Below are 14164 nucleotides of genomic sequence, written 5' to 3'. Positions count from 1 at the left end.
TATTGATCTGTTTCAGTTTCTCTAATACCTACTTTGATTAGTTAAGTGAACAGGACCATGAATGCAGGACCAAGAATCAGTGCTGAAATCTCCTCTGGGATACATGTGCTGCAGATGTAAGATTCCTGGCAGGTTGGCATCTATAATATCGCTCAACCAACTCCAGCAAGAGCGCATTCATGGCCTTGTTTAATTAACTATTAGAACATTTTTCCTTATCTTCAGCAAAAATCTACCACAGGGGGGCCTGCACTCCCTGATCCTGGTTCTGGCCACAGGGCTCTAATCACATGTGTGCGTGTGACAAGGAGACGGCAGACTCTGCGTTCAGAATCCTAGCCCTGCCGTTTATTATGTCTAAGACTCAAAGCAAGTCATAGACACAGCATGTGCAGGTGCCTCCAGTGTCTGTACAAATCTCCTCTCAAAGTAGGGGGTGTCACATAACCTCCTCACCTCTGTCCCCTCCAACTCTCACTGAAGGGCCTCTGCATTTAGTGTCCAACACGGAGCCTGACCCACAGCGAGCACCTACTCGATGTCTGCTGAAAACACAAGTGGGCAAATGAATAGGGATTGCTGGGAGAATCGAAAGGGCTGACATATCACATACGTAGTCTGATATCTGGTACATGGCAAGTGTCCAGTAAGTGGTGGCAATTATCATGTTCACCATGTGCTAATTCCTAGATGTCCCTCTTATCATCTCAACTTTTCTTAAATCAGGACATGTCTTACCAATTGATTTGTACACTTAATAAAGTGGTGTTTCTATTTCATTTTCCCCCCAAAATCGGATATTAAATCACTGGTGCATCTGACACTCAGCGACACTTTAGAAACAAGGAAATCTGCAATAAAAGCATCTGACACGGGGCTTCCCTGGGCGCAGTGGTTAAGAATCTGCCTGCCAATGCAGGGGACATGGGTTCAAGCCCTGGTCTGGGAAGATCCCACATGCCACGGAGCAACTAAGCCCGTGCACCACAACTACTGAGCCTGTGCTCCACAACAAGAGAAGCCACCGCAATGAGAAGCCCAAGCACCACAACCAAGAGTAGCCCCCGCTCACTGCAATTAGAGAGATCCCACGCGCAGCAGCGAAGACCCAACGCAGCCAAAAAAAAAAGCATCTGATACATAGAAAGTCAGTAAATGTTCTCTGTATCTCCGTTTATTTGCCAAACAGAAATAATCATGTCTACTTCACAAGAGTGCAATGAGGATTAAAAGAGTTAACGAAGCAGGGCTCAGCAAAGCCAATTGCTTTTGTAAATAAAGTTTTATTCGAACACAGACTTGCTCATTCATTTATGTATTGCCCAGGGCTACTTTTTTTTTTTTTTTTTTTTTGCGGTATGCGGGCCTCTCACTGTTGTGGCCTCTCCCGTTGTGGAGCACAGGCTCCGGACGCGCAGGCTCAGCAGCCATGTGGCTCACGGGCCCAGCCGCTCCGCGGCATGTGGGATCTTCCCAGACCGGGACATGAACTCGTGTCCCCTGCATCGGCAGGCGGACTCTCAACCACTGTGCCACCAGGTAAGCCCTCCCAGGGCTACTTTTATGCTACAACAGCAGAGCTGAGTGGTTGGAACAGGGAGCATCTGGGTTGCAAAGCTGAAAATATTTAGTACCTGGCCCTTTACAGAACAAGTCTGTCAACCCTTGTATAAGGTATGAGAAAGGATGGGGCCCACGGTAGCTACCTCCCTACTCCTCTCATATGAGTCATTGATACAAACGCCCTCACGGATGGAGCTGAGGCTGGAGCCCAGCCACGGAGCACTACAGACGGGTCATCTGACATCAGCCCTCCAGGACAGCTACTAGGTCTTACTTAGTTCCTCCCTGTTGAGCACAGCATTTCTTGATTGTGAAAAACGATCCTAACCACACAGGTGTTTTTTGACACAGTGGGACGCTTAGCAGCTGCTAAGATCACAGATCTATTTATTCCTACACTCCACTACTCCAAGGACAATGCTCTTAGAACTGTCTGCCACCGTCTCTTCTCCCCAGAATACACTTACTTAGGTTTTTATTTTTTTCCCTGTCTCCTTTCACTATTGGTTGACTAAGAACAGGGTGTTCTAACATCATCCCGCTGCCACGCTTGGGAGAACGAGGCCTGAAAGCAGGTGTAAGTAGGCTGTGACTCAGTCTGTGAGTCAAGTGTGTGAATCTGTGATGACGTCTGTTTCGTGCACCCAGCGGTCTTTATCTGTGTTGAGGAGGGGGATGGTTGCTGGGGATGTGACAGAAAACCGCATTACTGGTTATTTTTCACAGCTTTATCTTACCTGGCTCTGACTGAGTCCCAGTCTAAAACCAATCTGGCGAGCTGCTTCCTCTGTTTCTGGATGTTAGGAATCTCTACCTGGACAGAAGAACACACCACATATGAAATGGGACGAGTTTCAGGGTTTTCAGTTTAGCCTCTGAAAGTGTTATCTTTATTTACCATTTTTTTTTGTCTCTTAGGCAAAGGATTTTGTACCCTCAACTTACTCCCCTTATTTCCAAAAAGAAGTGTATGCCAAAGCCACTGATTATTGTTAAAGTTTCAGACACAAGTGAACCATTCCCCACCCGTCCCCCGCCAAAGCACCCACCTCTGCTATGCCGTACAGAGGGTCCACAATCTCCTTCTCGATGAAGACTTCATGCTGAGAGAGTTCCAGAGCCAGCTGATTCTCAGCATCTCCACACGTCTCCAGCATCTTCCTTTAAAAACAAGATGCCCAACAACAAACATGTCCATTAAATCTGGCACCAGGTTCCCACCCTGAGCCAGCTCTGCTCTCCATATGATGGGAACGCATTAGGGCGCTATACAATAGAGCCTTGAAAGTACTATAAACTTAGGGCGTGAGTCCACAGACTTGTGCTTTAAAATGAACAAGACTACCTCAGGTGTAATTTGTGTGTACACGTGCGGGATGTGTGTAAACAGTGAGGTGAGAACTCACTGAAAGATTAGGTCCTCTGGTCAGGTGAAAAGCAAGTATTCTCAAAAGTACCCTGAAACTCTTTTAAATCATATGTAACGTTTATTATACGATGCTGTTTTCTGTCTGCTAGTAAGTCCGGCCTAGGCAGGGTCCTTCAAAGAATGACAGAGCGTTGTAGGTCGTGGAGCATGGCAGACCCTGGGAAATGGGCTGAAAAGTCCAAAGGCCATATCCAGCTGGAAAAAGAGGGCCCATGTTACAGCTGGAGAGAGCAGACAGGATCAAAGGACACTGGCCTTGTAGAGAAGCAAGTAGAAGGAAAGGTCAACCTTCCCTCTTACAATGAAAACAGCTTTATTATTAGATTCTAAACTTATTTATCTAATACATGCTCATTGTAAAAAAAAAATCCACATAATTCAGAAAAGGCACTATTTTGAGACAACCTCCACTGACATTACAGTGATCATCTTTAAAAGCAGTGACTTTTAAGGACTAGATGGGACTGGTCAGGGCTTATAAATCTGAGTCAACACCTGGACCATGGAAGGGACTGAGTTCTTTATATCCAAGCTCAGCAGATTAAGTAATTGACCTTATCAATTACTTTTGTTATTGGCCCTTTGTATCATCCATCCTTGCTTCTACTAAAAGGAAGATTCTCTAGCATCCCAGTGGCCTCCCACGGGGCCTCAGCCTCTGGTCACACATGTGGCTGCCATGTACACCACCCATCCATCCACCTCTACCAACCCACAGGGCGCATGGCTCTCTTTCTGAAATCGCCCAACTCTTACCCCAGGAGAGAGTCTTCTAGCTGAGTTGATGCTTCTTGCATATTCTGAGCGAGAGCTGTCAGAGGGAGTTTTTTCTGGAAGGCAGAAGACAAAGCATTTCTTTTTCATTATAATTGACACCCATTCTCAATTACCTACTTCAGATCATCAGTCACTGGTTTCTCCTCCAGGTAAACTGCACAGGTAAGAGATATCCTGTCTGGGTTCAGGTTCTGGTCTCAAAGGTATGAGTTGTGTGACTTGAGCTCTGTGTCAGTTTCCTCATGCCTGGAAATTAGGGATAACAGTGCAAGGGTCCTAGGGCTGTCCGTTGACTAAAGGAGATAGTCAAGGTCAAGTGCCCCAAGTAAGTGTATCACATAACATTTACTGAGTATATGATGAGTACTCAGTAGATGTTAGCTGCTATTATTACTGTTGTCGTTGCTATTACTATAATTACTATAATCAAGAGCGTACTATGACCCAGGCACTGGGGACATAAGACACACAACGTGCCCTCTGATTATCATGACAAATAAATGCAATGAAGTGCTCAATTTTAAAAACTTTTGCTAGAATACTCATCCTTAAACTGGCTCTTAAATTGGCTGGAATCATAAAGATTTAGCTTTAGTTAAAGATCTGAAAATACCTAGCTAAATATCCAAAAAATTTAAAAAAATTTTTAAGCACCAAGTCACTCATTTTCCTATCGGAGATTTGTTTTTCAGCTGGAAATGACCATAAGGATCATCTGATTTATGTTCTAATTGTGCAGTTGGGGAATGTGAAGCCCAGGGGGATTACATGGCCTGGCCAGGCACCCCAGTGACGGTGCAGAGCTAGACCTCGGTGCTCAAAGCCCAAGCCCCGGTTCAGAGTCTGTCCATGACTAGCTAATGGCTTATCTCAGAATACAGGCAGAAGAGGCCTGGAAAGTAGCATGTGGGTTGGTTATAACACCATGATCTGCTAACGAAAAATGCTTTCATTGCTGCGGTACCCCATGTAATTTTGCCTTCCCAGTAGAAAGGGAACTTATGTCAAAGACCTGGGGTCCACCTTGCCGTGGCACTGCTCTGCCTTGACCTCGGGCATGTCACCTGCCTTTCCTGCCTTCAAATGGCTCCATCTGTTACACTTCTAGAATATCTCTGGAAGGCTGTACAAGAAACTGCTACTACTGGTGGTCCTGGAGAGGGGAACTGGGTGCCTGGGGAACAGGGCTGGGAGAGACCTCATGTTACGTTCTTTTGCATATTATGGATTTTGACCATGTAGATGGACAGCCCATTCAAAATGGTACACAGAAATTTAAAAATAAATAATGAACAAATATATTTACCCATCTCTCCTCTCCCTCAGGTTATGTTCAAATAAATAAATAACAGGCTTCATCTGCCCCACAAGGAGACATTCCCAGCTTCCACATTAATAGACCAGGAAGATATGAGAAAATGGGCAGTGCGCTTTGATCAACATAGAGGATAATTCATACCTTTTACTTATGCTGCCTTTCTAAGGGAATTTAATATAGGATAAGTGCAGTAATCAAGAGAAATATACTTTGTGCAACTCTGGAGTTCTTTGGGAAAAAAAAATCATAAAGAGAGGAGTTGACTTTGACAAGTATCATTTAAGTGCCCAGTTGTAACTAACCTGTGGTTTCCATGCCTTGACTCCAAAGCATCAACAATCCTGGTTCCCGATGTACAGAAATAAAGACATTCTGCTCATTTAACATTTGAGCTGATTAATGAACATGCTGTCTACCAACATCAAACTCCTCCACAGAGAGGGCTGAGGGCTTCCTAATTTATAAAAGGCATGCCAGCTGCATGAAAAGAAATAATTCCAGGTCTAATATGAACCACGACATAAGCTATGCCATGTCAACAGTTTGGGCTGAGAAGGTCACCTGCCCTGTCTCTCTTCCCTCCAATTCTTGCCTCTTCACACGCATGGGAGCTTCTGGTGGGGCCTTTGCAAGGCTCCTCCTGTACTTTCTAGAGCGCGAGAGACTGCTGACCTCTCGTGGTCACCTATCATTTATTCCATGGCGACTCTTCTTCCCACGTGCAGAGCGTAGACAACCTCTGAGCCCTGTTTTGGGCACTTTGGTTTGAGGCTGGAAAAGGAAGCCTAAGGCATTAGGTTTTAGAAATGAGGGAGAGGCACCTTTGCCCCTGTTGCCTGGAATAGGCCCATCACCTGCCACTCATTTTCCTCCTTTACAGCTAGGCCACCACCCTCACCAGGAAGCCTCCCTTGACTACCCCTCTCCTCCTCTGGTGCCCATTCTTGGTCCTCCCATAATATCCTGCGCATATTTTGTTTAGTATGTTGTTTTTATAATTATCCATTTGTGGAGGAAGCCTCCCCAACCAGGCTATGAGCACTTTTTAAGGGAGACACTACATCTAATTCATTTTATGGCTCCAGCACTTGTACATAGTAGGTGTTTGATAAATACTTAATTTATTTGTTTTTAATGAATTTATGTGACACCTGGGCTGTGTTTCAAAGCAGACCAAAGGAACAACAAGACAATCTGTGTGAATGACAATGGCCTACAGCATGAATGGGAGGAAGCGGGAGATACTGAGACTGATAAGGGAAATGTGATCAGATTATGAAGGGCCGAAGTCATCTAAAGAGCTTGGACTTCAGGATATTTTGTACAGCACAGAGAATATGGCCAATATTTTACAATAACTTTAAATGGAGTGTAATCTATAAAAATACTGAATCATGATGTTGTACACCTGAAACTAATATAATATTAGTCCACTATATTTCAATTAAAAAAAACAAACAAAAAAGAGCTTCGATTTTAACCCAGGCAATGGGAACCAGCCATCGTCCCTGCCAGAGCATCACTGGTATTATGGGATGCTTCCTTATGTGGAACTATCTCTCCAGGCATCTTGGTCCCCACCCTCCAAATGCCAGTAGTGTCCCCCAGACCTTATGGCAACCAAAAAAGTCTCCACACATTTCCAAATATCCCCAAGAGTGTAATTCTGGTCCCTGTTGAGAACAACTAAGCTTAAGATTTTTTTTTTTTAGGCAGAAGTATGACAGGATCAATTTGTATTTCAGGAAACCATCTCTGGTGATCAGGTTGAAGAAAGGCTGGAAAAAAAGGAAATCAGAGGCAGGAAATGTAGCTCAAGAGGTGACTGCAACAGTCCGGATAATGAGAGGTAATCAGGTCTTGCATTAAGGCGAAGGTGGTAAAGATGGAGCAGAGGTGAGAAATTCAAGAAATAGTCACAAAGAGAATCACAGGACTTGCTAATCAAGCAGCTATGGGAGGTTGAGGGTAAGACAAAAGGGAGGGCTTCCCTGGTGGCTCAGTGGTTAAGAATCTGCCTGCCTATAAAAAAATGGGAGAAAATAAAAAATATATGCATAAAAAAAAAAAAAAAAAAAAAGAATCTGCCTGCCAATGCAGGGGACATGGGTTCGAGCCCTGGTCCGGGAAGATCCCACATGGTGCAGAGCAACTAAGCCCGTAAGCCACAACTACTGAGCCTGCGTGCCACAACTACTGAGGCCCGCGCCTACAGCCCGTGCTCCGCAACAAGAGAAGCCACCACAATAAGCCCACGCACCACAACGAAGAGTTGCCCCCGCTCGCCGCAACTAGAGAATGCCCGCATGCAGCAACGAAGACCCAACGCAGCCAAAAATAATAAATAAATAAATATATTAAAAAACAAAACAAACACATGCCCTTCACTCATAAAAAAAAAAAAAAAAGATAACCTAGCTTGCATACTAGGGTGGATAGAATCCAAGAGTCAACACAGAAGGAAGAACCGGTTATATGTGCTAAAGTAGACAACTAGGGGAGGAAGTTTTTTGCTTCGTTGGAAATGGTTTACAAGTGTCTGAATAAACACATTAGTTAGGCGCCGTGAGAAGACAGGAGGCGGCCCAAGGAATGTGATGGCGAGAATAAGGAGATGAAGGGCAGAAGCTTAGGAAACAATATGAAAAGGGCAGGCAGAGTAGAAGCCATGGCAAGAGAATGCAGACGAGCAGAGGGGGCAGGACCAGTGGATTGGGCCTGGTTCTGATGGATGGGAACTGCTGCAAGCATTCCTGGAATCGGAGGTGTAGGCAAACTCCTGCTCCTTTGATATACACCGCTGCGGAAACTATGTGTTGTGCAAGAGAGGAGTAACCCTGTTGTCAAGTTGGCCAGAAATGTGTGTAGGAAATATAAAAGGAGGGTGACACAGATCATCTGCACACCAGGTCTTCCTTGTGAGACATCTAGTGGCAAATAAAACAATATGGGATGGGCCTCCCTGGTGGCACAGTGGTTAAGAATCCGCCTGCCAATGCAGAGGACATGGGTTCAAGCCCTGGTCTGGGAAGATCCCACATGCCGCGGAGCAACTAAGCCTGTGTGCCACAACTACTGAGCCCATGCTCTAGAGTCCGTGAGCCACAACTACTGAGCCCGTGTGCCACAACTACTGAAGCCCACGTGCCTAGAGCCTGTGCTCCACAACAAGTGAAGCCACTGCAATGAGACGCCCACGCACCGCAACGAAGAGTAGCCCCTGCGCGCCGCAACTAGAGAAAGCCCGCATGCAGCAACGAAGACCCAACGCAGCCAAAAATAAATAAATTAAAAAAATATATATATGGGAAATCATAGCTTCCCTGTGTGCCATGGAAACTCCCACCTTAATGTTATATGGGGGTCAGGGAATGCTCGTAAGCTGGGAACTCGTAAAACTAAGGGCAGAACTGCCTGATGAACAAAGCTGCTGTGCTCTGCTGGTGGGACACGGGGACCTGGACGCTCTGAACGTACCCTGGAGTAGACATTTGATTGTTTCCTAGAGCCCATCCTTCCTGAGTTCTCCTAGGACCTATCCTGGTCTCAATGGAGCCTATGAGCTGGAGGTAGGACCACAGCCCATGCTCTGGGGTGAGCTGTGATTAGCTTAAGCCAACCAGCACTTCTGGTCTCCTCGCCCAACCTCATCCCCGCCCCCCGCGGTAACTGGTTGGGGGTTGTGGGAGGGGTTTGTTCAATAATGGAGAATGTGACTCAACGCAGATCAATGCAATGGGAAGGGATTTCTACCTGCCAACAGTATGGAAAAAAGAAGTCTTCTCACTTCATTAAGAAAAACTACTGGAAGAGACACTCTCTATTCCTGCTGGACATGCACAAGGAAGTAGGTAGCCCATGGGAGCTGCTGGTAGCCAGCTTGCAACCGTGAGGGATAAGGCAGACACTGAAGAAGGCCAAGGGGAGAGAAGGAGAGAAGGAAAGAAACTGGGGTCCTGGTTACATCACCGAAAGGCTAGTCCAAGCCTTACCTGGAGTCCATCCTGACTACTGGACTTTTCAGTTAGTAAGCCAATAAATTCTACTTTCTCAGTCAATTTAAGAGAGGCTTTCAGCCTTCTGCCATCAGAGGATTCCTAACTGATGTGTCCATTCTCTTATGATGACAAATCTCTAAAAGCACCTGGAGAGAATTCAGTGTGAATATGGCTTTCAGCTCAGGGATGTCTTAAGCACAAAAGAATGCTATGATAAGGCCGGTGTCGTGAACGTGAATGGTGATACAAGGTACAGGTCTGCAGGCAAATCTGCTGATGCTGCTTGGGAAAAATCGACTGACAGAGGGAGAAAAGCCTCTCAGAGACGACACGGAACCACGGCTCCAAGTCCCACTCAGTACTCACGTGTCTCCTCTCGGCATCGGTGCCGTGCTGCCCCTGGAAGCAGGCCACCAGGCGCTTGTGGGAATGGTGACACATGGAGCGCACTGTGTCCAAGCGCCGCTCGATCTGACAACACAAAGACAGACGAGCCATTGGCAAGGCTCAAGACCAACTCAGCCTCTTCCTCCTGCGGTGTTTACATGTAGGCAGGAAAAAGCATCCTGCCGTTGAATTTTTCAGCTCTTGGATGTAAATGGAAATGGTTCCCATGCAGCTACACCAGGGTTTCTCACTATTGATAAGTGGGCTGGAGAATTCTGGGTTGTGGGCAGCTGTCCCATGCATTATCAATAGGTTTACCATTATTTCTGGTCTCCACCCACTAGATGCCAGTAGCACCCAACTCCCCTCTTCGTGACAACCAAGACTGCCCCCAGACATTGTCAAATATCCCCCCAGAGGGCAAAATCACCCCTAGTTGAGAACCAATGAGTTTTCAGATCCCTTAAAGGCTGAATCTATGTCCAGGGGTAGGGAACAGTCCTGACTAGAACCTGCTATCAGATAAGTGGTGACAAACTCACACACTACAGCACCAGCAAAGTCCCAGGTCCAAACAGCAGAACTGCAAATGAACAGCCTAAGCCCAGCCTCAGGCCCAAAGCCAAGTGGGAAAGCCACAGGGACATTCAGCTCTCTCCTGCACATGGCAATGGAGCCTTCCACACACGGTACAACCGACAGAGAATCAAAAAAAATGTTCCACAACTAAAACTCAAGATCAATGTTTTCAAAATTATTCCTTATTGGGCTTGGGGTGGTTTTTTTGTTTGTTTGTTTGTTTTTTTTAATAATAAACCTCTAAAGCAGAATGGACAGCCAGCAGTAAGAAACACTGACTTAGGGGGCCCACACATCACGATTAGCTTCCCAAAATATTATTGCTGGGATATGGCTGTTTATGGCAAAGAGAGCTGCTTTTTACAGGAAGGAATGCCAAAAATGTGTATTCTGATGACTCATTAAGAATGAGGGCAGGCCCTTAGGGATGCTTTCTATTTTAAAGAAAAATCAACAAGTTCAAAGCAGAATACATTTTTACCCCAAAACATTTTACCCAATGAGATGGTTTTGTGCCTCTTTCTCAAGCAGCCCTTCTTCAGATCCAAGGCCCCATCCTAGGACCCCGATCTGCAGCCACATTTATTTAGGGCCAGATGCCACATTACTTGCCCAAAATCTCATAATGATCCGATTCTAAGACACTGGAAAACTAATACACGTTTTTCATTTGCCACAAAAGCGGGGGTGGGGGGAGAAAAACCCCAAAACTCCATTTCACTTGATTCCAATTTCTACTAGAATGTAAAGTCCAAAGGGATAGGGCCTTGGTCTGTTTTATTCACAGATTTATCCCAAGTGCCTAGATCACTACCTGGCCCAAATGGAAGGTAATATTTGTTGAAAGAACAAGTATATATATTGTATATACCCTGTACAGGTATTAGAAAAACAACAGTAAGTAAATTGTGGTTCCCACCCTCTTGGGATTCACAGCCTCCTGGGTAAACTCCATACAAACAAGATAAAAAGGCAGCCTCTTGAACTGCTCTACCAGAGATCTGAGAAAAGAGGCAGGAGAAAGAGCAAATTAAGGGAAGTCTCACATCAGAAACAAAATAATCCCTGTGGGGGCTTCCCTGGTGGCGCAGTGGTTGAGAGTCCGCCTGCCGATGCAGGGGACGTGGGTTCGTGCCCCGGTCCAGGAGGATACCACATGCCACGGAGCGGCTGGGCCCGTGGGCCATGGCTGCTGAGCCTGCACAGGAGAGGCCAGAGTGGTGAGGGGCCCACGTACCACAAAAAAAAAAAAAAAAAAAAAAAAAAATCTCTGTGGCTTGTGACAGTGGTAATCATACCAACAAATCACTAATATAATATTTAGCCCTCACTACGTGATGGGCCCCACTCCCAGTGCTAACCATGTTTAACCCATGAACCCCTCCTAACAAACCCATGGGGTGATACAGTGATTACCCTCCTTTTAGAGAAGTGGAAACTGAGGCAGAGGGAGGTTAAGTGAATTCCTGAGGCCACTGAGCTAGTCAGGGGCAGACCTGGGATGGGAATCCAGGTGGCTGGTCACCAGACCCAGCACTCAGCACTTTGAACCATTACATGCCTTCTTTATGGTTAAAAAAAAACCCAGAAATCAGAGCAGGAAAACAATTGCCACAGACGTGGAGTATCTGTGTTATAAAATAAGGAGTTCCTATATCCTGTGACAAACCATAATGGAAAAGAATATGAAAAAGAATGTATATATGTGTATAACTGAATCACTTTGCTGTACAGTAGAAATTAACACAGCATTGTAAATCAACTATACTTCAATAAAACAAATTTAAAAAAAAAGGGGGGGTTCCTAGAAACTAGCAAACTCCTCAGGCCCCAGTGGATGTTTGGGCAAAGGGATAAGCACAGACAGTCACTGTCTGAGTCCCGTGCGATCTCTGCCATCCTCCACCTGCCTGCAAGGCCTCTGGCCTCCTTGCAGGGCTTAAAGGATGAAATGGAATGACGTATATTACTGACGTGGGATGTAGGAGGGAGAATGCTGACAGGAAAACCTAGTGTAACCGTACCAAAAAATATTTCTAAAATTCTGAAAATGGATTTGAAATATCTGATAAAAACCAGTGAGGAAATACTGTTAAGAATCTGATTCTTAAACTATAATATTGTACATCAACTATGCCTTAATAAAAAAATTTTTTTAAAGATTATGATTCTTTAATAAATCTTTTCTTGAAAAAACCCTTCTAATCCTTGATAAAAACTTCTAGTCCTCAAAAGTAGAAAAAAAAAAGTGCTCTTAAAATCTTCTACCTACAGAAGACTGCCATAATTTAGAAGGCTGTTTTGGCATGGTGGGGCAGAAATAGCTTTTTTAAAAATTATGCAGCTCCTTCTCTGCATGGGAAGAGACAGAAAGCCACCTGGGAGCAGATCTCTGGTCTCCAGGGACTCGCTCGAGTGCACCAGAGGCAGGTGATGGAAATGAGAGGCGAGGAGACAGGTGCAGAAGGGGTCCTGTCCTTCACAAAGTATTCGGTGTGGGTGGGGACGGAGTGGGGTTGGCTAAAGTGATGTGTATAAAGGGTCCAGGCCCTCCTGGGAGAAACTCCCAGCCCCAAAGTTAGGGAAACCTGTTGAGAAATGGCGTGGAGTGGCCCTGGCTAAGGTCCCCAGCAGGAAACGCCCCTCCCTACGGAAAGGAAAGTCTGGCCCATTGGTGTGAGGCCACCCTAGGGCCCCCGGGGGATTCTGAGATCTGGTCACTGTCACTGAGACTCTGAGTCCTTCAGAACCCAACTTAGGTCGGTTTTAAGGAAGAAGCATAAAAGGGAGCAAAAAACCCGAAGTCTAGGTTGGAACCAGTGGGGCCACTGCCGCAGCTGGCAGAGCCTGTCCCATCAAGGTCGCCAGCACAGCAGCCTGCCCAGGACGCATGACCAGGCCACGGCGCCAGTGGACTGGCCGGGCCAGCCAGGCTCCTTCCCCGTGCTCACCCCAACACCTGGCACTTGAATGCAAGACTAGCTCCATCTGAACTTCATAACATGACACCAAAGTTTCAGATCCCCTTTTGATAACTGCACAACTCAACTGCTTTTCTTTCCTGCTCAAAACCATGCTAATCACGCTAATTCTGTTTCAGGCAAAAACCAAAAAAAAAGCAAAGAACCATAAGCTTCAGTTCTTCCTATGGGTTTTTGTTGCTGTTGTTGTTTAAACAGAGCACTTTTAAAAGTCTTTCTTTTGTTACCTGTAACAGATCTTCACTGAGGACTTCTGTTTTCTCGGCTCTGTGGGAAAAATGAAAAGTTCAAAATTAGACATTCAGAAATAAAAAGCAACTCATGAAATCGAGTAGTGATTGTCCTGGAGTTTAAAACAAAACAGGCAGAAATGAATGATCACAAGGGGACAAACTTTACCAATTTTTATATCAGAGGGCAACTTAAGAAAAAACCTAAGAAAAAAAACACAGTAGCACAGTGGTTAAGAATCTACCTGCCAGTGCAGGAGACACAGGTTCGAGCCCTGGTCTGGGAAGATCCCACATGCCACGGAGCAACTAAGCCCGTGCGCCACAACTACTGAGCCTGCGCTCTAGAGCCTGCAAGCCACAACTACTGAGCCTGTGCACTGCAACTACTGAAGCCTGCGTTCCCTAGAGCCCATGCTGCGTAACAAGAGAAGCCCGCACACCACAGTGAAGAGTAGCCCCCGCTCTCCGCAACTAGAGAAAGCTGCATGCAGCAACAAAGACCCAACACAGCCAAAAATAAATAAATAAATAAATAAATTTTTTAAAAAAATGAAAGTTTGCAGAGAATAGCACCCCAAAACAAGAACAAATGATTGGGCTTCCCTGGTGGCACAGTGGTTGAGAATCTGCCTGCCAATGCAGGGGACACGGGTTCGAGCCCTGGTCTGGGAAGATCCCACATGCCGTGGAGCAACTAGGCCCGTGAGCCACAACTACTGAGCCTGCGCATCTGGAGCTTGTGCTCCGCAACAAGAGAGGCCGCGATAGTGAGAGGCCCGCGCACCGCGATGAAGAGTGGTCCCCACTTGCCACAACTAGGGGAAGCCCTCGCACAGAAATGAAGACCCAACACAGCAAAAATAAAATAAATTAATTAATAAACTCCTACCCCCAACATT

At 45.8% G+C, this 14164-nt stretch overlaps 1 protein-coding gene across 7 annotated transcripts in view; it reads right to left on the bottom strand.

The window, feature by feature from the left end:
- The window catches only part of ARHGAP17 (Rho GTPase activating protein 17), a 90047-nt gene that overhangs the window by 41596 nt on the left and 34287 nt on the right, over nucleotides 1-14164 (bottom strand). For all 7 annotated transcript variants that reach the window (XR_014291528.1, XR_014291529.1, XM_082600495.1 and 4 more), the window contains exons 2-6: nucleotides 13260-13299; nucleotides 9452-9556; nucleotides 3749-3822; nucleotides 2613-2724; nucleotides 2301-2377 (exon numbers count right to left, since the gene is read on the bottom strand). Coding sequence is in view for 5 of the 7 variants with exons in the window: in XM_082600495.1 (XP_082456621.1) it covers nucleotides 2301-2377; nucleotides 2613-2724; nucleotides 3749-3822; nucleotides 9452-9556; nucleotides 13260-13299 (408 nt within the window). In the remaining 2 variants the exon portion in view is untranslated. The remainder of the gene's footprint in view (nucleotides 1-2300; nucleotides 2378-2612; nucleotides 2725-3748; nucleotides 3823-9451; nucleotides 9557-13259; nucleotides 13300-14164) is intronic.

Source organism: Mesoplodon mirus (genome assembly GCF_964341445.2).
Source record: "Mesoplodon mirus genome assembly, chromosome: 15".
In the NCBI taxonomy this organism is placed as follows: Eukaryota; Metazoa; Chordata; class Mammalia; order Artiodactyla; family Ziphiidae; genus Mesoplodon; species Mesoplodon mirus.
Note: the sequence above shows the minus strand (reverse complement) of the source record. Positions and strands in the feature narration are given on the sequence as shown.